We start from the raw sequence: 24,600 nt of genomic DNA, 5'->3' as shown, positions 1-24,600 counted from the left end.
AACTATTTCATTTAAAAAAAATAATGTATTATAAGTTTAGCGGACCTTTTAATAAATAAAGCCACTTGAATCGCTAAACAATAACATTTAAAATAATTTTATTTCGACCCATCATGCTCCGCGTGTTCGCCCTTCACAACAAAGATGGCGTCGGCGACAAAGATCATTCAGGCGCTGCGGAATTGGTTGGCGGGGGTAAATATATCTATAATATACATCTCTGTATAAAAGAGTGGCTGCTGGGATAAATAAATGCATGTAAACATAGGTAAATATAAAGCCACCAGCTGCGAGCGGGGTGTAGTCTACGTATAAAAAACACTGGCTACAGAGTCACGTATGTATTACCATAGATAAATGTATATAAAGCACTCGTTGTTGGAGCAAATCTAAACACACATTGTATGAATATATCATATCTGCCTGTTGTCCTTGCTGTCTCACCTTGTATCACCCGAACACTGCACTTAATCTTGACTTCCTATGTATAATACTATGAGAGATTGACTATTGAATATATTTGTGCGAGTTTATAGGTTGTTGGGATAAATATATTCCTGTAAGGTTCCTCTGCAGTTGAACTGCGCCATTCCTTTTGCGTTCTGTTCTTTCTACTACACGAAGGACGCCACAGTATCGAAGAAAAGGCAGTACATATTCTAGGATTTTTAAGTGTTGTGTTGTAATGATGTCTGGTAACCTCTTATAGACACCGCCTCTCAGTTCTAACCGCGGTACCGGCCATCCTAGGAATCTACAGTATGGCCTGAAGGAGTTTGCCAAAAATAACCATAGAATGTCCAGAAAAAAATACAACTTGTTAAAAATTAAATATAAATAAATTAAATAAATACTTTCTACCCAGAAGAAATACCTACACTTGTTGTCTAAGTTTGCCTACTTGAATACGGTCACTGCATTCTGAAAGTAATAAACTCTGAAGCATTTTGAAATGTCTAGACTATATGAAAAGGCATTTAATACTATTAAAGAGATTAGTATCTCAACATGAGTTCAACTGGAGACTGTTATGTGACCAATCAGCCACAGCAGAGGGTGAAGATACTAGCTATGAGGGTGTCAATATCTGACATAGTTTCCTAGAGCCACCTCTGTTTCATGTTACCTCCATGTTAGTATTTGTGTAGTTGGAGACTTTTTAAAAACTGCTTTTATTGGAGAGGGCAGCCACTTGATAGGTTTGAATGTTGGTGACAAAATTCATAATTGTTGATCAACACCAGCAACAAGTTTAACATTAAGTAAAATAATAAAAATGTTTAATTGTGTAAATAATTTTTATGCAGAAACAAATACTTTTGTTTTAGGGGAATTTTTTTAACAGGTGAGGGAAGCCTCAAGCAGAAAAGTTGTGAAACGCTGGTCTAATTGGCTCAAGATGCTGAGTTTCTATATTCCAATAATACTCTCTAAACTTGCAAAGTATCTGAGGTACTTTAGCATTACTATGGTCTGTGGAACCAGAGACAGAACAAGACACCAATTTTAGGTGAGAGGAGACAATTGAGGAAGAAGATACATTATACTAGCAAATAATGGTCATCAAGACAATATTCAAGCTTTTTGCATTTACACATCAGGATTGATGCTCCTGTTCCTTGTTCTGTGCTTTGTCTTTCTGGTACTGTGAGCATAGCCACCTGAAGCTTTGATGTAAATGTTAAACACTCCAGTCCTAAAAATTGCAGCTTTGTTACAAAATGGTCCTGCGACTGACTTTCATTTTCTTTCCTGCAGAGGAATATCCAAACTAAGTTGCAACTTCGATACACTGAGATTTCTCCCAGGTAATGCACAAGATAAACCTGAGCTGTGATTGTCAGAATCTAACTTTCTGGTAGATTTGATGACTAGTACCTGACTTGCTCATCCACGTCCTTCGGGAGGTGAAGCATCATTTGGCAGACTTAGAGGTGATTACATTTGCTAAGGGTTTTTTTTTTTGCAGTGGTTTAAATAAAGGCATGCAGCATTGCCGACAGTGCGCTGCAGATGCTCTCCGAGCCATCTCCCGCGGGCGCGTGGATGAGCTTTCCGGACGTCGATGGTGGGCACTGAGGAAATGGCTTATTACCTGCACCAGATTCCACCCCCCCTCCCCCCCCCCCTTTACCCCCCTTCCACCCCCCTCCCCTTCCCTGCTCCACCCTCTCAGCTCACCCCCGTCCCAGCCCGCCCCCCCCCTCGCACCATCTTCACCCCGCACCCCCTTCCCCTGCACCCCCCCCTCCTCCCTCTACCCCTCCCCCTTGCATCCCCTCCTCCCACCGGCACCATCCTACACCTGTGTAGGGGCCCCAACAACCCCACTGCCTTGTGGGCGTCTCGGGAGAGACCAAGGCTAAGGGAGTAAACCCTAACAGAAAATCCGGAGCGGAACCCCGTAGGCGGTCATGTGTCACCTTTGGCATGTTTCCGGCAGTTCCTGCAGCCATACTGGTGCCAAACGTCGTGTCCTGCACTCCTTTGGACCCCACCAGAAAGGCCGAGAGGGGGGTTTTGACGACTGGGCAACTCTCAACCTCCATAAATTTGCCCAGGCATGCGCCATGGAGAGGTCACTCCATAGTTGCCTCACAGCGACTGAAACAACACGGAAGGCAGCAGTTACGGGTTATAAGTCCAGATAAATTGGCGTAGAAACTGGGCGCCACGGGTTGCCTTTGTCGGTGGGAGAGGTCATTGCACCTCACTGGACAGCTACCGCCCGCCTCAAACCGGGCAGCCCCCGGTCAATAAGGTTCTGTCCCGCCACAGTCTGCCTGCTTCAATGGGTGCTTGGAGCTCAGGGTCATTGCCCGAAAGGTGGACTGATACACCGCACCAAACAACATGAAAAAAGGAAAGAAGGTACCAGCCCTTCGCTTTGCAAGCTGGAACGTCAGAACTATGTGTCCTGGCCTGTCGGAAGACCTTACACAAATCAACGATTCTCGGAAGACCGCCATCATTAACAACGAGCTCAGTAGACTCAATGTGGACATTGCAGCACTTCAGGAGACTCGCCTCCCCGCGAGTGGCTCTCTAGCAGAGCAAGACTACACCTTCTTCTGGCAGGGCAGGGATCCTGAAGAACCAAGACAGCATGGAGTGGGCTTCGCCATCAGAAACTCCTTGCTCAGCATGATAGAGCCTCCCTCAAATGGCTCGGAACGCATACTGTCCATCCGACTGCTCACCACCTCTGGTCCAGTACACCTACTCAGCATCTATGCTCCAACACTCTGTTCCGCACCTGAAGCTAAAGACCAGTTCTATGAACAACTCCATAACATCATTAGCAGCATCCCCAACACCGAACACCTATTCCTGCTGGGGCACTTTAATGCCAGGGTTGGGGCCGACCATGACTCATGGCCCTCCTGCCTTGGGCGCTATGGCGTTGGAAGGATGAATGAGAACGGGCAGAGACTGCTTGAGTTGTGTACCTATCATAACCTCTGCATCACCAACTCGTTCTTTCACACTAAACCCTGTCACCAGGTTTCATGGAGGCACCCAAGATCACGTCGTTGGCACCAGCTAGACCTCATTGTCACAAGGCGAGCCGCCTTAAACAGTGTTCAAATCACACGCAGCTTCCACAGTGCGGACTGCGACACCGACCACTCCCTGGTGTGCAGCAAGGTTAGACTCAGACCAAAGAAGTTGCATCATTCCAAGCAGAAGGGCCACCCGCGCATCAACACGAGCAGAATTTCTCACCCACAGCTGTTACAAAAATTTCTAAATTCACTTGTAACAGCCCTTCAAAACGCTCCCACAGGGGATGCTGAGACCAAGTGGGCCCACATCAGAGACGCCGTCTGAGTCAGCTTTGACCACCTACGGCAAAAGTGCGAAGAGAAATGCAGACTGGTTTCAATCTCATAATGAAGAGCTGGAACCTGTCATAGCCGCTAAGCGCATTGCACTTTTGAACTACAAGAAAGCCCCCAGCGATTTAACATCCGCAGCACTTAAAGCAGCCAGAAGTACTGCACAAAGAACAGCTAGGCGTTGCGCAAACGACTACTGGCAACACCTATGCAGTCATATTCAGCTGGCCTCAGACACCGGAAACATCAGAGGAATGTATGATGGCATGAAGAGAGCTCTTGGGCCAACCATCAAGAAGATCACCCCCCTCAAATCTAAATCGGGGGACATAATCACTGACCAACGCAAACAGATGGACCGCTGGGTTGAGCACTACCTGGAACTGTACTCCAGGGAGAATGCTGTCACTGAGACTGCCCTCAATGCAGCCCAGCCTCTACCAGTCATGTATGAGCTGGACATACAGCCAACCAAATCGGAACTCAGTGATGCCATTGATTCCCTAGCCAGCGGAAAAGCCCCTGGGAAGGACAGCATTACCCCTGAAATAATCAAGAGTGCCAAGCCTGCTATACTCTCAGCACTACATGAACTGCTATGCCTGTGCTGGGACGAGGGAGCAGTACCCCAGGACATGCGCGATGCCAACATCATCACCCTCTATAAAAACAAAGGTGACCGCGGTGACTGCAACAACTACCGTGGAATCTCCCTGCTCAGCATAGTGGGGAAAGTCTTTGCTCGAGTCGCTCTGAACAGGCTCCAGAAGCTGGCCGAGCGCGTCTACCCTGAGGCACAGTGTGGCTTTCGTGCAGAGAGATCGACTATTGACATGCTGTTCTCCCTTCGTCAGATACAGGAGAAATGCCGTGAACAGCAGATGCCCCTCTACATTGCTTTCATTGATCTCACCAAAGCCTTTGACCTCGTCAGCAGACGTGGTCTCTTCAGACTACTAGAAAAGATCGGATGTCCACCAAAGCTACTAAGTATCATCACCTCATTCCATGACAATATGAAAGGCACAATTCAACATGGTGGCTCCTCATCAGAGCCCTTTCCTATCCTGAGTGGTGTGAAACAGGGCTGTGTTCTCGCACCCACACTTTTTGGGATTTTCTTCTCCCTGCTGCTTTCACATGCGTTCAAATCCTCTGAAGAAGGAATTTTCCTCCACACAAGATCAGGGGGCAGGTTGTTCAACCTTGCCCGTCTAAGAGCGAAGTCCAAAGTACGGAAAGTCCTCATCAGAGAACTCCTCTTTGCTGACGATGCTGCTTTAACATCTCACACTGAAGAATGCCTGCAGAGTCTCATCGACAGGTTTGCGTCTGCCTGCAATGAATTTGGCCTAACCATCAGCCTCAAGAAAACGAACATCATGGGGCAGGATGTCAGAAATGCTCCATCCATCAATATTGGCGACCACGCTCTGGAAGTGGTTCAAGAGTTCACCTACCTAGGCTCAACTATCACCAGTAACCTGTCTCTAGATGCAGAAATCAACAAGCGCATGGGTAAGGCTTCCACTGCTATGTTCAGACTGGCCAAGAGAGTGTGGGAAAATGGCGCACTGACACGGAACACAAAAGTCCGAGTGTATCAGGCCTGTGTCCTCAGTACCTTGCTCTACGGCAGCGAGGCCTGGACAACGTATGCCAGCCAAGAGCGACGTCTCAATTCATTGCATCTTCGCTGCCTTCGGAGAATACTTGGCATCAGGTGGCAGGACTATATCTCCAACACAGAAGTCCTTGAAGCGGCCAACATCCCCAGCTTATACACACTACTGAGTCAGCGGCGCTTGAGATGGCTTGGCCATGTGAGCCGCATGGAAGATGGCAGGATCCCCAAAGACACATTGTACAGCGAGCTCGCCACTGGTATCAGACCCACCGGCCGTCCATGTCTCCGTTATAAAGACGTCTGCAAACGCGACATGAAATCGTGTGACATTGATCACAAGTCGTGGGAGTCAGTTGCCAGCATTCGCCAGAGCTGGCGGGCAGCCATAAAGACAGGGCTAAATTGTGGCGAGTCGAAGAGACTTAGTAGTTGGCAGGAAAAAAGACAGAGGCGCAAGGGGAGAGCCAACTGTGCAACAGCCCCAACAAACAAATTTCTCTGCAGCACCTGTGGAAGAGCCTGTTACTCCAGAATTGGCCTTTATAGCCACTCCAGGCGCTGCTTCACAAACCACTGACCACCTCCAGGCGCGTATCCATTGTCTCTCGAGATAAGGAGGCCCAAAAGAAAGAAAAAAAACCTGACTTGGGCATGCTCAGTGGGAGCTTTACTCTGTATCTCACTTGTGCTATTTCTGATACAGAACTGTTTAATCTCAGTTTTGTGAGATCTTCACTCTGTATCTAACTTTGACTGTACATTACCTGGGAATGAATGATGGGGCAATGTAGGGGGATCTTCAGTCTGTATCTAACCTTGTCTGTACCGGAGTTACAAATGGGCGACTGTTCCATTCCACAGTATCCCTTACCCTGATCAAGGAATCCATGCTGTACCCCTTCCAATGCCAATATATCTTTCATGAGTTTGTGCTCAAAAAAGACATTCGATTAGTTTTGAATTATTTAAGAACATAGTAAATAATATTTACAAGTATTTTGCTATAGTTTAATATTTTTCCTGATTGCCATGGAACAGAAATTAGATGGCAGAAAATAAACGTATCCTTGGTGATAGAAGGGACTGAGGAAGGGAGAATAGTTCCGCATGTTTTCGTTTTCAAGCAACTATTCCCCATTTTCAGGGCAGCAAGCAGTATGCTGACGTACAACTAGCTACAGGGACAAGTGTGAGTGACTTGTGTGTGAATTCCCTACTCCTGTGAAAGTATGTTGGGTCTTCCCAGCTTGTGTTCATTTTTAAGTACCTCCTTTGTAAAAACAGAATTTTGGAATGCTTTGTTTCAGAACCCAACCTCCACCAAATCTCCCAGTTGGTCCCAGCCATAAATTTTCAAATAACTACTACTGTCTACGAGATGGTCGTCGAGAGACAGTGCCGCCTACTGTCATTTGGTCACCTCAGAAAGCGCTAGCAGCAGGAACCCAGGGGGTCAGGTTAGTGACAAAAAATCTCATCGTTCAGTGAACGCTTGAACATAACATAGGGTAAGGAGAGAGGTTAGATGTGACAGGAATGTTCGAACATAGGAACAGGAGTTGGCCATTCAACTACTCAAGCTTGTTCTGCCTTCAAGTAGTTCATGGATAATCTGTACCTAACTCTATACCTGCCTTTGCTCATATCCCTTCATACCTATACCTATCAAAATTTAATTCATCTCATCCTGAAAATGGGGAGTGAGTACCAGATTCCCACTGCCTTTGCATGGGAAAAGTGCTTCCTTGTTTCACTTCTAAATAGCCCATCTCAAATTTTAAGATTATGACGCAAAGGAAATGTTTTTCTGTATCTTACCCTTTAAATTGAGATCTTTGAAATGATGATCACCTTAAACCTTCTAAACTCACTACAGAGCAAGTTTATGCAACCTGTCCTCACGATATAACACTTCAAGCATTGATATTATTCTGGTGAGTGCACTATATCCATTTCGAGGCCAGTTTATCCTTCTGAGGCTGAGTGCTCAAAATTGAACACCGTACTCCACATGGGTTCTGACCAATGTTGTGTGCAACTGTAGCATTACCTCACCTTTGTATTCCAGCCCCCTTCAGATAAAGGCCAACATTCCATTTGTATTTTTAATTACTTTTTGCCCATGTGCATATGGACACCCAAATCTTTGCTTCTCCACAGCTTCTAGTCTCTCGCCACTTAAGAAAATATTCCATATAATAAAAGCAAAGCAAAGGATCATCCTCTGCCATTTTCGCCACCTCCAGCGTGATGCCACTACCAGTCGCATCTTCCCCTCCCTTCCCCTGTCAGCATTCCGAAGGGATCGTTCCCTCCGTGACACCCTGGTCCACTCCTCCATTACCCCCACCACCTCGTCCCCGTCCCAGGGCACCTTCCCCTGCAATCGCAGGAGGTGTAATACCTGCCCATTTACCTCCTCTCTCACTATCCCAGGCCCCAAACACTCCTTTCAGGTGAAGCAGTGATTTACTTGTACTTCTTTCAATGTAATATACTGTAATCGCTGCTCACAGTGTGGTCTCCTCTACATTGGGGAGACCAAGCGCAGACTGGGTGACCGCTTTGCGGAACATCTCCGCTCAGTCCGCAAGCAGGACCCTGAGCTTCCAGTTGCTTGCCATTTCAACACTCCCCCCTGCTCTCATGCTCACATCTCTGTCCTGGGATTGCTGCAGTGTTCCAGTGAACATCAACGCAAGCTCGAGGAACAGCATCTCATTTACCGATTAGGCACACTACAGCCCGCCAGACTGAACATTGAGTTCAATAATTTCAGAGCATGACAGCCCCCCATTTTACTTTCATTTTTAGTTATTTTTTCTTCCTTTTTTTTCCCATTCTTATTTTTACATTTTTTACAATCTTTTTTTTTTTGCGTTTATTTCATTTCATCTTAGTTTGTTCAGTTTGCTTACCCACTGTTTTTTTTCAGGTTTGCACTTGCTGCTGTTCAATATTCAGTGTATTTACACCTAATCTGTACTAATGCTTTGTCTTTCAACACACCATTAACATATTGCTTGTCTTTGCTCCGTGACCTTTTGGTCAGCTATGTGGCCTGGTCCAATCTAGACCTCCTTTGTTATCTCTTGCCCTACCCCCACCTCACTTGCTTATAACCTGTGACTTTTCTAATATTTGTCAGTTCCGAAGAAGGGTCACTGACCCGAAACGTTAACTCTGCTTCTCTTTCCACAGATGCTGCCAGACCTGCTGAGTGGTTCCAGCATTTCTTGTTTTTATTTAAGAAAATATTCCAGTTTGTCTTTCCCAGATTCAAAGTTGATGATCTCACACTTCCCCACGTTGGGGCGGCGCAGTGGTTAGCACCGCAGCCTCACAGCTCCAGGGACCTGGGTTTGATTCTGGTTACTGCCTGTGTGGAGTTTGCAAGTTCTCCCTGTGACTGCGCGGGTTTTCGCCGGGTGCTCAGGTTTCCTCCCACAGCCAAAGACTTGCAGGTGATAGGTAAATTGGCCATTGTAAATTGCCCCTAATGTAGGTAGGGAATATGGGATTACTGAAGGGTTAGTATAAATGGGTGGTTATTGGTTGGCACAGACTCGGTGGGCCAAAGGGCCTATTTCAGTGCTGTATTTCTAAATAAATAAAATAAATCATCATCTGCCATAGTTTTGACCACTCATATAATCTTTGTCCCTTTGCAACTTCCTGCTCCCATCCATATAACTTTATTTTTTTTTATTTAGAGATACAGCACTGAGTCTGTGCTGACCATCAACCACCCATTTTTATACTAATCCTACACTAATTCCATACTCCTACCACATCCCCACCTGTCCCTATATTTCCCTACCACCTACCTATACTAGGGGCAATTTATAATGGCCAATTTACCTATCAACCCGCAAGTCTTTGGCATGTAGGAGGAAACCGGAGCACCCGGAGGAAACTTACTCCTAAATTAGTGTCATCTGCAAACTTGTGCCTTTTATATGGTAAACCTTGCAAACAACTGTCAGCATCTCCCCTATCACACTTCTGAAGACCTTTTATCTTTGGGGAAAATACCTATTACAAATATTTTATGAATTTTTTTCTTTTGGCATATAGGAACAGGAGTTGGTTATTTTGCCCCTCAAGCCTGTTCCGCCATTCAATGAGATGATGGCTGATCTGCGACCTTGCTCCACATTCCTTAGATTTTTGTTATCCAAAAGTTATCAAATTTAGATTTAAAATTTACAACTGATCTCGCATCAGTCGCTGTTTGCGGAGGAGAGTTACAAACTTCTACCACGTCTTGTATGTAGAAATATTTCCTAATTTCACCCCTGAAAGGTCTGGCTGTATTTTTTTTAAACTATGCTCCCAGTCCTGAATTTCCCCAAACAGTGGAAATGGTTTCTTTCTCTATCTGTTCCCCTTAATATCTTGAAAACTTCTGATCAAATATCCCTTCATCTTCCAAATTCCAGGGCTCGGGCACCCAGATCCCTCCTCTTTTCATAGCTCTGCAACCTCTCACCATTTCAAAGTGCGTGGGTCCTCTTACTATATGTAAAAGCTTGTGTTTTATCTGTCCACGAATACAGTATAAGTTAGAATACAGTAAACTTATTTCTGGATTTAGAAATCAGTCTTGTATTTATGTAAAGTGACACTGTTGGGAATTGAGGAGCATGCAGTTTATTGTCTGTTATATAGTACGCCTCTGGAACTGAATTATCATCAACTGAATTACTTCAGAGTCCACAAGTCAGCTGAACTCACTTTCTGTTCCAGCAGCCAAGACACTGAAGCTACCACCGATGCTAAGAAAGCAGTTCAGCCTGGACAGACAATCAAGTTGAAGCTTTCTACTGATCAGCCTTATCTGTGACCTGGATGGGATTATGATGAACTCTGACCCTTTACAGGTGGTGGTATCTATGAAAGCTGTTTGAGGTACTGAATAAATAACCCCTGGAGCTACAGCATTCGAAAACCAGATGAGAACAGAGTTTCTGTCACTTTGTGGGATTTACAGGTTCCTCCTCATGTAAACCAGCTCAGTAAATGTCCATGTTAATAAACAACATGGTGTTTTGTGCACTTTTTTAAAAGATATGATCATGCTTTGTTTGACTTGGGAGCCAGAAGCCCATCAGTTCTAATTACTGGAACTTTTATAACCCATAAAGGTAGTAGGGGAAAATATTTAATATTTTTGTTAAACCTGAAATGTTAACCTGCTTTTCTTTTGTACAACAATCCCATAGCTCTGTAATTTACAACAGTTCCTGTTTTCATTTCAGTTTTTGATTTATTTGACATTACTGAAAGCTATTGTATCTTGGAATTCACTGGCCTCTTGTACCTACAGTGATTGACTGACTCACTTACTTCAGGGTACTGTCTGAGGTCTGTAGCGCTCGTGTTGTGGAGAAACGGATGGGAAAAAAACAGGAATCTTCAGATCAGCTGCCACAGTCTAAGTATTAATTAGAATGTACTTGGCTACAGATGGTTGGATTTTCATAATGGTACAACACTTTATAGAGGAGATTGCTGGCACCAAGTTGTGCTAGAATAGTCGTACCATACTCATTCTGACAAACACATGGCAATGTAAACTGGTTTGACGTTTAGTTTTGTGGCCTGAGCTCTGGTTCAATGCATACAATATTTCCTGGCCTGGCTTCTCATTTCACAAGAATTCAGCTGCACTTGTTTCATAGCATGAAAATTTCTATATAAGGTAACTTCAATGAAATTAGACGAAACAGCAGCCTGGTACCTTAACAAACCAAACTGGAATAAAAGAACAAAAATCAACAGTTAGGAGGGACAGAAAACCAGGAAGCACCAGTGAGATACAAGGTGAGAGAGAGAGGTAACTGTCTGTAAAACCAGAACAGGGCGGCGCAGTGATTAGCGGCGCAGTGGTTAGCAGCGCAGCCTCACGGCTCCAGCGACCCGGGTTTGTTTCTGGGTACTATCTGTGCAGAGTTTGCAAGTTCTCCCTGTGACCGCGTGGGTTGCCGCCGGATGCTCCGGTTTCCTTCCACAGCCAAAGACTTGCAGGTTGATAGGTAAATTGGCCATTGTAAATTGCCCCTAGTGTAGGTAGGTGGTAGGAGAATGGTGGGGATGTGGTAGGGAATATGGGATTAATGTAGGATTAGTATAAATGGGTGGTTGTCTGTTGGCACAGACTAGGTGGGCTGAAGGGCCTGTTTCAGTGCTGTATCTCTAAATAAAATAAATAAATAAAGTGCTGGCAACATCTGTGTAGAAGGAAACAGTTAACATTTCAGGTCTGTGACCCTTCGTCAGAACAGTCAAAAGTTAGAAATGTAACAGTCTTTGAGCAAGTGAAAGAGAGAGGGGGGAAAGAAAGACTGTGATATGACAGATGGGGGGGGTGGTATTAAATGACAGGTCATGGAACAGAACGCAAATGGAGTGCTAAATAGTTGTCGCAAAAGATAAAACACGCAGGTACTTAATTTTGAAAAACAATTTCTCTATTTTCAACAACTGGTCCGTAAGCAGATTGTGATTTAAATTTTTCGCTTTTTTTTGAAAAAGAAAAAATCCTGATGGTGTATTTCTCCACTCCCTCAGTTTGGGAACCTGGACTTTTAAAGGTTTGCAACACTGTTAAACCCTACTTTTTTTTAAAAAAAAAAACTTTATTAACACATTCTTAAACTCAGGAGGGGATTAACTTTGCAACACATGCTCACAAACATGCAAGGAAAGGTAAAGGCATCAAAAAGGGCAAGGACATTTACCAAGTAGAAAATAGCTTAATTACAAACTGTAAAACCACATTGACTGCTTTTTAATCATTCTGTTTTTCCTGGTGTATTACTATTTTTCAGGATGCTTTACCAATGCCAAGCTCATAGGTCTGTAGTTCCATGGGCTCTTCCAGTCCTTTTTAGAAATTGCAGCACATTTGGTTCTCTTTAGTCGCTTGGCATTTTTAATTCCATATTTAGCAAATTACTTTATATCTGTCAAGATGTGACCAACTTAAATTGCCATCTCCTTTTTGCAAAGTTTTGAAGTCTGTCGGGACTGGATGTCTTTGTCCCTTTTTGGTTTGTCAGACACGCAATAAATGATACAGCAACTGAACCTGAGACCAAGAAAATTCCAGGAGATATGGGCTCCCTTCCTGCAGGAACAACCCCTAGACCCCCAAAACAAAGTTTAGTTTAGTGATACAGCACTGAAACAGGCCCTTCGGCCCACCAAGTCTGTGCCGACCATCAACCACCCATTTATACTAATCCTACACCAATTCCATACTCCTACCACATCCCCACCTGTCCCTATATTTCCCTACAACCTACCTATACTAGGGGCAATTTATAATGGCCAATTAACCTATCACCCTGCAAGTCTTTGGCATGTGGGAGGAAACCGGAGGAAACCCACGCAGACACAGGGAGAACTTGCAAACTCCACACAGGCAGGACCCAGAATTGAACCCGGGTCACTGGAGCTGTGAGGCTGTAGTGCTAACCACTGTGCCGCCCTATGGGACCTTTGGCAATTAAAAGGAAAAGCAAACTACTCCTTCAAGATCCAAGCACCAACCCAACAACTTCTGCACATTCCATCCTTCTCTATGATCTAAGTTCCAACAAGGGATAGCCCTGTAAGTAAATATATCTTGGCCAATGAACTAGAAAGGTGCATCAGACCTTCAATGTATCTTTTTATGTATAGTGTAATGTACTGACTGCCTGTATTCCACAGTGACCTGAGACAGTGTAATTTATTTTACAACTCAACAATTTTTTAAAAAAAAACAAAATCTATAGGGGATAAAGGTAGGATTAGGCACCTGCGTGATGAGGAAAAGCTGTGGAAGCTGGTGGTCTGAAAACCTGAGACAGTAAGACTCCGGTGTGATCTGGTAGAAATGTTCAAGATTCTAATGCCATAACCATCAATATGTTCAAGATAGTCCTAAATTCTGCACCAATGTCGCATAGCATTAAATATAAAACAGAGGGTGAAAAGACAGGTTGGATTTAACTACTTCGTGCACAAGGTGGTGAATGTCTGAAATAAATTGCCACAAAATACAAGATGTTAAACTTTCAAAATGGCTTTGCAAATTGCAAACTAATTTATAGTACAGATAGACATAGTCCATTTTGGGAGGAAGAGTAGGAATGCCATATATTCTTTGGAAAATAAGAGGCTAAGTGGGCTACAGGTGCAAAAAAATCTGGCCACACATCATTAAAAGCAACCACAAGTGAATAAAGCAATAAAAATGCAAGCGGCACAGGTACATTTCTAGGGGAATATAATTAAAGAGCTGGGAAGTTATGTTAAACTTTTATATGGAGCCTCTGCTAAACCACACAAGTATTGTGTATGGTTCTGCTGTCTGTATTATGCGAAGGAGCTAGAGGCACTGGAGGAGCTGCAAAAAGGATTTACAAGGATGATACCAGAGTGAGAGGTTATAACTATCAGGAAAGACTGAATAACTTGGGGGGTTTTTTTCTCTAGTAAAGGGAAGGCGAGGGGGTGACCTAATACTATTTAAAATTATTAATGTTTGATGGGGTAGACAAAGAAGATATTTCCAGTTGTGGGGAAGTCTAAAATGAGCGACCATATATGTAAAATAGTTGCTGATAAATCCAAAAAAGAATTCAGGAGAAACTTTGTTGCCCAGAGAGCGGTTAGAATGTGTACCTTGCTATCGTGTGAAATAGTTGGGGGGAATAGCCTACATTTCATTAGAGGGAAGCTAGCAAAATATGAGGGAGAAAGGCATAGAAGGATATGCATATAGGGTGGAAAGAAGCTTTGGTGGATGGATATAGGGTGAATGGTGTATTTCTGAACTGTCAGTTCTATGTAAGGGATGCACTCTGAGCTTATAGAACATAGAACAGTACAGCACAGTACAGGCCCTTCGGCCCACGATGTTGTGCCGAACCTTTAACCTACTCTAGGAACAAATTACCTACATACCCTTCATTCTACTATCATCCATGTACCTATCCAAGAGTCGCTTAAATGTCCCGAATGCTTCTACTACCACCGCTGGCAGTGCATTCCACGCACCCACCACTCTCTGTGTAAAGAACCTACCTCTGACATCTCCCCGAAACCTTCCTCCAATCACCTTAAAATTATGCCCTCTAGTGATAGCCCTTTCCACCCTGGGAAAAAGTCTCTGGCTATCCACTCTATCTATGCCTCTCATCATCTTGTACCCCTCTATCAAGTCACCTCGCATCCTTCTTTGCTCCAATGAGAAAAGCCCCAGCTCCCTCAACCTTTCTTTGTAAGACATGCCCTCCAGTCCAGACAGCATCCTGGTAAATCTCCTCTGCACCCTCTCTAAAGCTTCCATATCCTTCCTATAATGAGTTATTTGTATCATCAGCAATTTCAATGGATAAGTACCTGGAGGGGTATGAGAAATATGGATTAAGATATTTCCTAGGCATTGAGACCAGCTTGATGGACCACAATGGCCTTTTTAGTCTTTAATATTTCTGTATAAATTGCTGTTTCCGATAAAAGTGAGAATATTTAACAAACAATGAAATTTGTGTCCTTTTATAAGAGGCTTCAAACCATTTAGAATAAACCTGTTAATGTCTTCATAAAATAGAGGACAAGCAAATATCCAACTCTGCTGACCATCCACTAATATTACAAGCAGTAATTTTATGTTATTGATGAGCTCCAGTGTGGGAAATGAAGACCGGATGCAGTACCATGCTTCTACCAACAGATGATGCTGCCACATAAATCAATAATTGAGCTACTCAATATAATCAATGAAAAAAAAAAGCATCATCGCCTGTCAGAAATACATTGTCCCTGGTAGGGATATGGTCGGTAATACATTGGGGTGTGGGTGCAGTGGGTGTGCTGAGTAATGTATTGTTCCTGGTTTGGGGGCAGGCGGGCAGTAATACATTGTTCCCAGGAGGATTGCCATCAAAGTGACTGAATCCCCATGAACCGATGGTGCCACAGTTCCCTTTGTATTCCTTAACTCTAATCAAATAGATTTAACTTTTCCAGCATCGTCCTAAATTATTTCTGTGTTTAAAGAGATTTCATTACTACACTTAATCATGCATTTAACTCCTTAATCTGACTAATCCTATAAAACCAGAACCTGAACACTGTAATGCTTAGATTATTACCAATGTTCCCTCTATATTCTGTCATGTGCAGCTTGCTTGTTGCGCTGCACGGTCCCTAAGATTCCTGCGCATGCACATGTCTTAAAAGGCTTTGGCAAGGGTACAGAGATTTACAAGAATGGTAGTATTGTTCCAGGGGTGAAGAATTACAGTTACGTGGATAGACTGGAGAAGCTGGGGTTGTTCTTACAGCTGAGAAGGCTAAGAGGGGATTTGATAGCAGTGTTTAAAATCATGAAGTATTTAGACAAGTAAATAAAGAAAAATGCCTCCAGTGCCTGAAGTGTTAATGACCAGAGGGCATAGATTTAAGGTGATTGGGAAAAGAACCAGAGCCAACATCATGTAAAACTTTTTTTACACAGTGAGTGGTTAGGATTTGGAATGCATTGCCTGATAGGGCGGTGGATACAGATTCGATAGTAGCCTTTGAAAGGGAACTGAATTAATACTTGAAGGAGAAAAAAAAATGCTGAGATATGGGGAAAGAGCAGGGGCCTGGAACTAACTGGCATGTTTTTCAAAAGAGCTGGCACAGAGTATCGCTACCTTCTGTGCTGTACAAATCTTAAATGGCCTGGGCATCCATGAAAGAATGTAAAAAAAATTTGTTGCATGCTTCTGTGCAATACTGTCCACCCATTATCCCCAATGGTGGAGGGAAGAATCCTCACAGAGAGCTTCATTAGGGTTCCACTGGAGAGCAAATGACATGCCAGAGTGTGCCCGGACAGATGATAAGGGCGTGGAGTTGGAAAGCATGCAGATGCAGCCTATACAGGAAATCCATCTGTGCAAAGCTGACTTGTGGAGAGACGGCTCACATCATGAGGCAAAGGTTCCTGAGGGAGATTTCGGGGCCTTGTGCCAATGAGAAATTCCGCCTGACCAGGGCTAAAACCAGGCAGAATTGGTCCATGTGCTTGGACATCCACAAGACACCTGGTGGAGCCAGAGCTGAGTAAATGTTGCTGATTGAAGGTGTGTGAAAGTGCAGAGATTGAGAGCAGCCTCTGGTAATCAGAAAAGGCCTACTGCACTTGCTAGTCCCAGGCATTCTCCCATACAAGTACTAACAAGATCTTGCTCTTGCTAGATGAGTTGGGCACTTTCAGAGTAGCTTGGAAGTAGGCATGCACCAGCTGTGACCCTTGTTTACGAGTACAAAACTATCTATTCCCCAGACTATGAACCCCCAATGACGATTGTGTTTGTACATTTTACCTCCTTTGGGCAACTATTTTCTCTACAGTGCCATGGTTTTGCTTTTGAATGCCCTCCTCTGAGTTATCATTATTACATGTATGCAGTACTGAATACCTACTTCTCAGTAGGGCGGTGCAGTGGTTAGCACCGCAGCCTCACAGCTCCAGTGACCCGGGTTCAATTCTGGGTACTGCCTGTGTGGAGTTTGCAAGTTCTCCCTGTGTCTGTGTGGGTTTCCTCCGGGTGCTCCGGTTTTCCCACAGCCAAAAAACTTACAGGTTGATAGGTAAATTGCCCATTATAAATTGCCCCTAGTAGGTGGTAGGGGAATATAGGGACAGGTGAGGATGTGGTAGGAATATGGGATTAGTGTAGGATTAATATAAATGGGTGGTTAATGGTCGGCACAGACTCGGTGGGCCGAAAGGCCTGTTTCAGTGCTGTATCGCTAAATCAAATCAAATCAGTTGAGTACTCTCAGGAGATCCTGTACTGACTCATGTCTCCTGTACCTGTTCCAATATATTGTGTTGCCAGATCCTGCTTGAGCTCAGAAATCTCAACTTTGAAACTTCAGGCAGTTGGAGATGCTTCCTGCATCTGTGGATATACAGGGTGCACCTAATGACCTCCCACAATGCACAGGTACCACACATTATGGAGATCAGCTGTGCTCTCGCACTCTCTAAATGAAACAATATTTTCTTCAAAGTTCAATAAAATCAAAAAACAACAACTTAGTCATTTAATTTTAGATATATGTTTAGGTCAATGGTACCTCAAGGCTAAACTCCTTTTAAAACTGACCCCTTTTCTCCACCCTACCCACACCCCCCCCCCCCCCAACCCCAAAAGCCCCACAATGAATGCTAAACTCAGCTTTTTAACACTCCATTCTTCTCTATTTAAGAGTAAGTTTTTTTAAAGTCTTGATTGGCTCAGAGCTGAGTTTATGCTCAATGGTAGGTGAACTAGCAGATGGGGTGCAGTCCGATTCAGAAGCCAATGCATAGTGTATACAGAGATAGACCAGGGTCACTGGGTGAAGCTATCCAATCAATGCTCCATTCATTACTTTTTCTACCCTAACAATCTTGCCATGCCTAGCCATCTGCCACTAGCCTCTGTTTTGTATTAACTATATTGCAGCTTTTAGAAATGAAGGGGAGGAGAAGTCTCATCTGCCAAGTCTTTGAGTTATTGAGCTGTTTCCTGCATCAGATGGTTGGTTAGTCTGCAATTTGAGAAGTTTAAGTGTACCACATAGCCACATGTGCAGTGGTGTCTCCAACTGCTTAAAGTTTCAAAATTGAGATTTCTGATCTCCAGTGTTCCTTCAAAAGATACTGAAGTTGCTTTAACATGTAGATTTGAGGATTCCATTTCAGTGCCTTTTTAATGCTCCTCTCATTCAAACATATCAACAAGAAGAACAGAGGCAACCAATAGGTTGACTATAATACTGTCGCTTTCCTTATAACCTCCCAGCTGGCTGGAATTAAGATACTGTGGGCTCTTCCATCTCGTAAAAACGGAAGACAACCCAGCCAACAATCAATTAGTTAATTGATATTTTTCTGATATCTGATACATCTGAGGTTATTTTACGTTGTTTCTGGTAGGCCAAAGATATTAATGTCTTGTCTTATTTAGAACATTGGACTCTAGCACTTTTTACCTTGGCAACAACTGGTCCATTCATTAATATCCCAAGCAGACGAGGTACGTCCCACTCCACAGTCACAAATTCTCCTGGGAGATACAATAAAAACAATAAGCCTTAGGCCAATGTAGGAAACAATCTGGGAATTCCTCTCTGATCTCTGAAGGCAATCAACCAAGTTCCAGGAGCTTGCAGTAATTTATATTAACAATCCTAGCTACCCTTCATCTGCCTTCTACAATGTGACATGTCTTTGACTCTCAGGAACTCATCCAGCTCCTTTATGAAGCACTGCAGCAAACCCATCCTTGTGTTTTGGTAATCTGTTCCATAGATTGCTGACTGTGAAAAGAAATATTTCTATAACCTGTCTGCTTACTTTTATATTTTATACTCATGCAAAGTTCTCATATCCTTATCTAGCTAACAATCAATGCAATGCAGATAATCTATTCCCTACATCATGTTAAAAACCTCTATCACGTCATTTACGCTTTTCCAACAGGTCCCTGTGTTGTCCAATATGTTAGCCAGTAGCCACATGTGGTTAATTGGGAATCATGTGTATGCATGTATTGTAACCTTACTATGCATTTTCTGATCAACATGGTAAGGCTAAAAACTCTCACATTACATATTCAGTAAAAATAAATATTTGGTATTACTTCAACATGTCTGGGTAATCAGTCAAAAATTTCCTTTTACTAGCCTCAAAACAAGTGCATGTGTACATAATTTGTTCCAACAAAAATGCATTACACAATCGGCACACAAGAACATGACAAGCGTGGTAGGGCCAAACATCTGTACACCCGTCATAGCAGCCCCTGACATCTGACCACACCTAGACAGAAGAAACCATTTATTGCACTGGAGGGATTAAATGGGTGTCTGGTACTGTTTGCCCATTGGGGTTTGGAATAAGTAAAACAGGAATATAACATGCAATGAATAAGTGCAAAATAGAACATCCCAACAATCAGGAAAACCTTTTATGCCCCAGTTATCAGTTCTATGTTCCATCTTTCATTATTGAGTATCTTCTATTAAATATCAAGCATATTCAAATGAGTTATAGATCTCCAAAGTATTAAGTTGCACTCTTAGGACAACACCCAATTTAAGATCACAAGTGGGACAGCTTATCATTTTAAATGTGTGGTACAGGTTTAAAACTAGATTGGACAACTGACATGAAGGTCATCTTCATTTGATTTACATGAATAACTCCCAAGATGAATAAAAACAAAATGTGGCTGCATTTTGCATGCTCTCCAGGATGCTACAGGGAATGTGAAAAGTGTTGAAGCAGAATTAGGATAGTTCCTCTTTCCATGATATAGATGAAACAGAAACCCAGAATATGTCCTCACAAAGAGAAAATAGAGCAAGGCCAAAAGGATCAAACCAGAGCTGCTTTGCATGAAGACCCAAGTTTCAGAAGCTCTCCCTACCTTGCTGGTCCAAGGCTACTGGTTCTTGCAGTTCATTTCCTGGCCCTAACACTGTTTTTTCATTATCCCTTGACGCCTTCAGGTTCTTCTCCTTTGTCCTGTGAGCACCACCCCATAATCTTCTTTAATTATTAGCCTCCCCCTCAATCCCAGGTACCCCCTTCCACCCTTTTTGGGTGGAATATTTCCATGAAGTTAACCTAGTAATAAAACTGTTGGCTCTCAATAATTTATGTTCCTTCCTCCAGAACTCTGCCATACATAAAGTTGTTAAACATATTCAATGAATGGATTGGCTTGAAAAGATCACTGTGTCTTCCTTTATTTGGAGTGTGAGCACAGTCCCATACTCTTTGTGCCTCCTGGAATTGCCTAGCCTATTTTAATGGACAAATGGAAGAGTTTAGTTTTTTAGTTTAGTTTAGAGATACAGCACTGAAACAGGCCCTTTGGCCCACCGAGTCTGTGCTGACCATCAACCACCCATTTATACCAATCCTACACTAATTCCATACTCCTACCACACCTCCACCTGTCCCTACCACCTACCTATACTAGGAGCAATTGCTAATGGCCAATTTACCTATCAACCTGCGAGTCTTTGGCATGTGGGAGGAAACCGGAGCACCCGGAAGAAACCCACGCAGACACAGGGAGAACTTGCAAACTCCACACAGGCAGTATCCAGAATTGAACCCGGGTTGCTGGAGCTGTGAGGCTGCGGTGCTAACCACTACGCCACTGTGCCGCCTGTATGGTATAGCCAGGGACATTGTTACAAGGACCAATACCATACAATTTTCTCCTTTAGTTGCTGAGAGAACAGAAAAACTTGGGGAAGGTATACTATAGGGTATCGTAGGGAAGTCAAACACTTGCTAGACTGAAACATGTTTCAATAACTCTGGAATAAAAATTCTACTTCTGTGCTGCCTGTATATACTGAGAGCACTTATTGTGAAGTTACACAACCCCAATCCATGATTTAAAATGAATGAATGAAAAATCTACATACAGTTTCATGATACACACTTCAAGCATACAGTGAGGAGCCCAGAAGAGGAATATTTTATTCCCATGTGTTTAAAGCTACTGTGTACAGCAGATTTCCAGGTAAGAACACTGTCTATGTGAGCCTGACAGTGGTAGGATGACATTTCACTACTGTTGGATTAATACTAAACACAATAAGGTTTAAGGCACAGGTTGATACTTTAAGGAGGGTTTATGATGAATTGCAAAAGTAGGCTAAAAGCTCAGGTGAGCTGCTGTCCTGTGTTTAATTTGAGAAAGGAAGTAACTAGATTCAGTACAACTCGATAGTAATGTATGGTTTGAAAGAGCTGCCAAATATGAAGAATGATTTGGGGGCGGGGGATGGGTGGGCGGGATGAAAGTTGAGGTTGGGAATATGCTGGGTATCGAGCTGAATTCCTAAATTGTACTAAGTCAAATGGAACAGGTTTGGTCTGCAGTACGAGAACATAGTATATTACTGTCACCTACTTTTTATTGATGAGATGTTGTCAGAAGGTGATGATTAGTTAAGAGTATTTGGAATGTAGGACTTAGCCACAATAAGCTCAAAGCCTGTAACAGCTTGTTTAAATCAAGAAGTGTTGATAAATGATTCTGCTTAGCATTTCTTTAGAGAATTTGGCATAAAAGATTTAAAGTTAATTGGCTCTTACTGGTTTGTGACATAATCCTATTCCCTTCCCATCCAATACAAGAAATCCTATTTCCTTTCTATCTAATAGAAAATTGCTCCCAAGATTTGAAACCTCTTTTTGTAATATATTATACCTAATGTATCGACAAATCTGGCTCTTTTTTTAAAGAGAAATTCCAATGATAGAATCATTAGAACATGGAGGTGGAACCAAAAGATTCCTGCATTCTGGCAAGAACCAAGATTGACTTAATCTATAGTTCTTCTAGTGTTGGAATACAGTTATTTGAGGGAGTAAAACTAAGTTCTGTAGAAATAAAATTTCTGTTCCAGTGGATCAGGGACATGCCACATGCCACCCCTGAAGATATTGATTTGGATCATTTTTGACATTTTGTTATGCCTTCCAACCCAAAAATAATTTCTGCTGGAAGGGTTGCCGCTATGTTTAACAATGTAGCATGGCTTTGAACACAGGTGGAAACTGTTTGTAATATTTGTGTTAAGGTGATTTAGAGGGCAGGGGAATGATTGGACTCAGGTAAGGGAGAAGGCAGATGAGAAGAGTTAGAGCAGGGTTGTCCAACAAAAGGCCCATAGGCCAGGATGCAGCCCTCCAAAGGTTTCCGATCGACCTATGGATGTATTTCAGAGATGAAATTTCCCATTGTCTTCTTCTTCCAGATCAGCTTTTTAAAAACATTGCACTGTCAGTTTCACAGCTGACATTGGGAACAGCAGTTTCTGAACTTCGAACAGATTCAGGGTTTTTGGGCCAGTTCTGACTTTTTTTTAAAAAGGCAGCTATGAAACTGACAGCGCGATGTGTTTTAAAAAACTGACCAACCCTAAAGCTGCTGTGCTGAGTGCTCCCGCTCCCTAAAACTGTCAGAGAGAGGGAGAGAGAGAGATTGGGGGGGGGGGGGGGGGTGCAGACAGAGAGAATCAAGGGGGACAGACAGAGAGAAAGGGGAAGCAGAGAGGGAGGGGTCAGAGAGAGAAAGGGGGGTGACAGGGAGAGGGGGCGCACAGAGCAGGATGACACAGAGAGGGGGGAACATGGCAGGGTGGGGATAGACAGGGAGAGAGAGAAACAAACAGTGCAAGCAACAAAATGCCAGGTATCTCACCGAATCGGTATCCAACAGTGAAGAGAAAGTAAGTCAATAAATTAATCTTCTCACTTAAAGTTTCTTCACAAAAATTTACATTTGTTGTTGTTTTGATCAATAGTAAGATAAATTTTTAATGCAGTTATCTTTCCGAAATTGTCTCACCGGCCCCCTATGTAAGACAAAAATTATAATGTGGTTCCCCCATGCGAAAAGGTTGGACAACCCTGAGTTAGAGGGAGAGTGAGTTAGAGGCTTGAAGGAAAGGACAAGAGAGGATTATTGGGTGGGCAGAGACACTGAGGGGAGAGGGAAAAGAGAGGCTAAAAGAAAACGGGAAGAGCTGAGGAAGTGCGGAAGTGAGAGGAGGTGGGGGAAGAGGGGAGGCTGGGTAAGAGAATGGAGACTGGAGAGAGAGAATAAGGCTGGTCCAGGGAGAGATAATAGCTGCGGGGAGAACGAGGGAAGAGATAGAGGAATCTAGGTGAAGGGAGGAGAAAGGAGGTGGCTGGAAGAAAGAGAGAGGAGAAGTGGGGACCAAGCTGGCATACTTGCTTAAAAAGAAACACTTGCATTTATATAGCACCTTTCATGATCTCAGGACATCGCAAAGCACCTTACAGCCAATGAAGTACTCTTGAAGTGTAGTCACTGTTGTAATGTTAGCTGGAGGAGTTCCAGTAACCCACTCAGCACAATGTCAGAGCGTGGCAGTGAGCTCCCTATTTTATCAGAAAATTATTTTATAAGCGAGGGGTTTTCTTCTTCACTTTAATCAGGCCCCTAAAATAAAACTGCACCTTCAAATGAGCAGGCCCCCCCCCCCCTCAATGGGGGTTCAAAATTCAGGTTTTGTTGAGGCCCAAGGAAACAATTAATTTTCATTTGTCAAGGTAAAACAAATCTGCCTTTCTAAAAGCCATTGCATTTTCTTCAGCAGGTGTAGGGTTCAAGTAACACTTCAGAGGATATATTTACCGGTTTAGCATTGATCACAACGGCAGATGGTCAAAGGATTGAGAGGTCATATGGCCTACTCCTGCTGCTATATCTTGTTACAGTTAGTGGAATCAGGCAGCATCTGAGCATGTTAATGGGAGCCTTGTAAACCTATAAACCTTAGTTCAGAGCCTTTTAGAAAAGAATCAGATCTGCACAATGGTATATTGCTTCAACAGCTCGCTATTTTAGACAGCGGCCCTAAATGTTTTGTATTGTGATATCCTGGTGTGCACCTCTTAGTTTCCTGTGCCCCAGCTCATCTGAACTGTTAGATTTGTTCCAATATGAGACAAGATATTGGTGTATGTCTGCACAAGAATGGAAAAAGAGGGATAACTTAAGGACTAGGAAAATATGAACAGGATGGAAGATTCCTGGTACAAATACGATGGAAAGGAATGTGCTACAAGTTCACCATGTGGGATCGTTCTGTGTAGTATTATACAACCCTACCTCCTTGCCCACAACCCGAGGTGTGCATTCTCTTCAGCTCTTCACACTGTTTATCGATATAGATGCCAGTGTCCCGATTGCTGGTCATGAGTGTTCAGATGCCAATAGCCCTGCCAACTGAAATGTTGGCTCTTAAACTATCTGTTGTTGCATCTGATGCTGAAGATTATTCCTCTATGAATATCTGGAGGAAGTAGTCATTCAGAATAGTTTCTGTTTTATGCTCATCCTTAATTTCAAGTCGATTTGCATTTTGATGGTTCTTGCCCTTTTCTATGACTATCCTCTTGCTGGTGTGATAGATGAAGTGAATGTTTTACTAATGCTTAGCCTCGCTGCTATGCCTGTTCCCAGGACTCCCCTTTTCCCAGGTCCGGCTCTTTCCAGACCCTTCTCTCTGTTTGCTTGGCTTTGGCTTTGC

The 24,600-nt window shown here is 43.3% G+C and overlaps 1 protein-coding gene across 2 annotated transcripts; it reads left to right on the top strand.

The window, feature by feature from the left end:
• Positions 1-117: 117 nt before the first annotated feature.
• On the top strand, positions 118-10,508 carry ndufa7 (NADH:ubiquinone oxidoreductase subunit A7). Of its 2 annotated transcripts, none has more exons than XM_068016425.1 (4): positions 118-195; positions 1,759-1,808; positions 6,774-6,923; positions 10,219-10,508. In XM_068016425.1, the coding sequence occupies exons 1-4, from the start codon at positions 145-147 to the stop codon at positions 10,310-10,312; spliced, it is 345 nt and encodes a 114-aa protein (XP_067872526.1). In that variant the 5' UTR covers positions 118-144; the 3' UTR covers positions 10,313-10,508. The 2 variants fall into 2 exon arrangements, with proteins under 2 accessions (XP_067872526.1, XP_067872525.1); XM_068016424.1 differs by having other exon boundaries at positions 10,216-10,508.
• The last annotated feature ends 14,092 nt before the right edge of the window (positions 10,509-24,600 follow it).

The sequence above is a fragment of the Heterodontus francisci genome, chromosome 36 (genome assembly GCF_036365525.1).
Source record: "Heterodontus francisci isolate sHetFra1 chromosome 36, sHetFra1.hap1, whole genome shotgun sequence".
NCBI lineage: Eukaryota > Metazoa > Chordata > Chondrichthyes > Heterodontiformes > Heterodontidae > Heterodontus > Heterodontus francisci.
The sequence above is the reverse complement of the archived record's forward strand: the minus strand, read 5'-3'. Positions and strand labels throughout refer to the sequence as shown.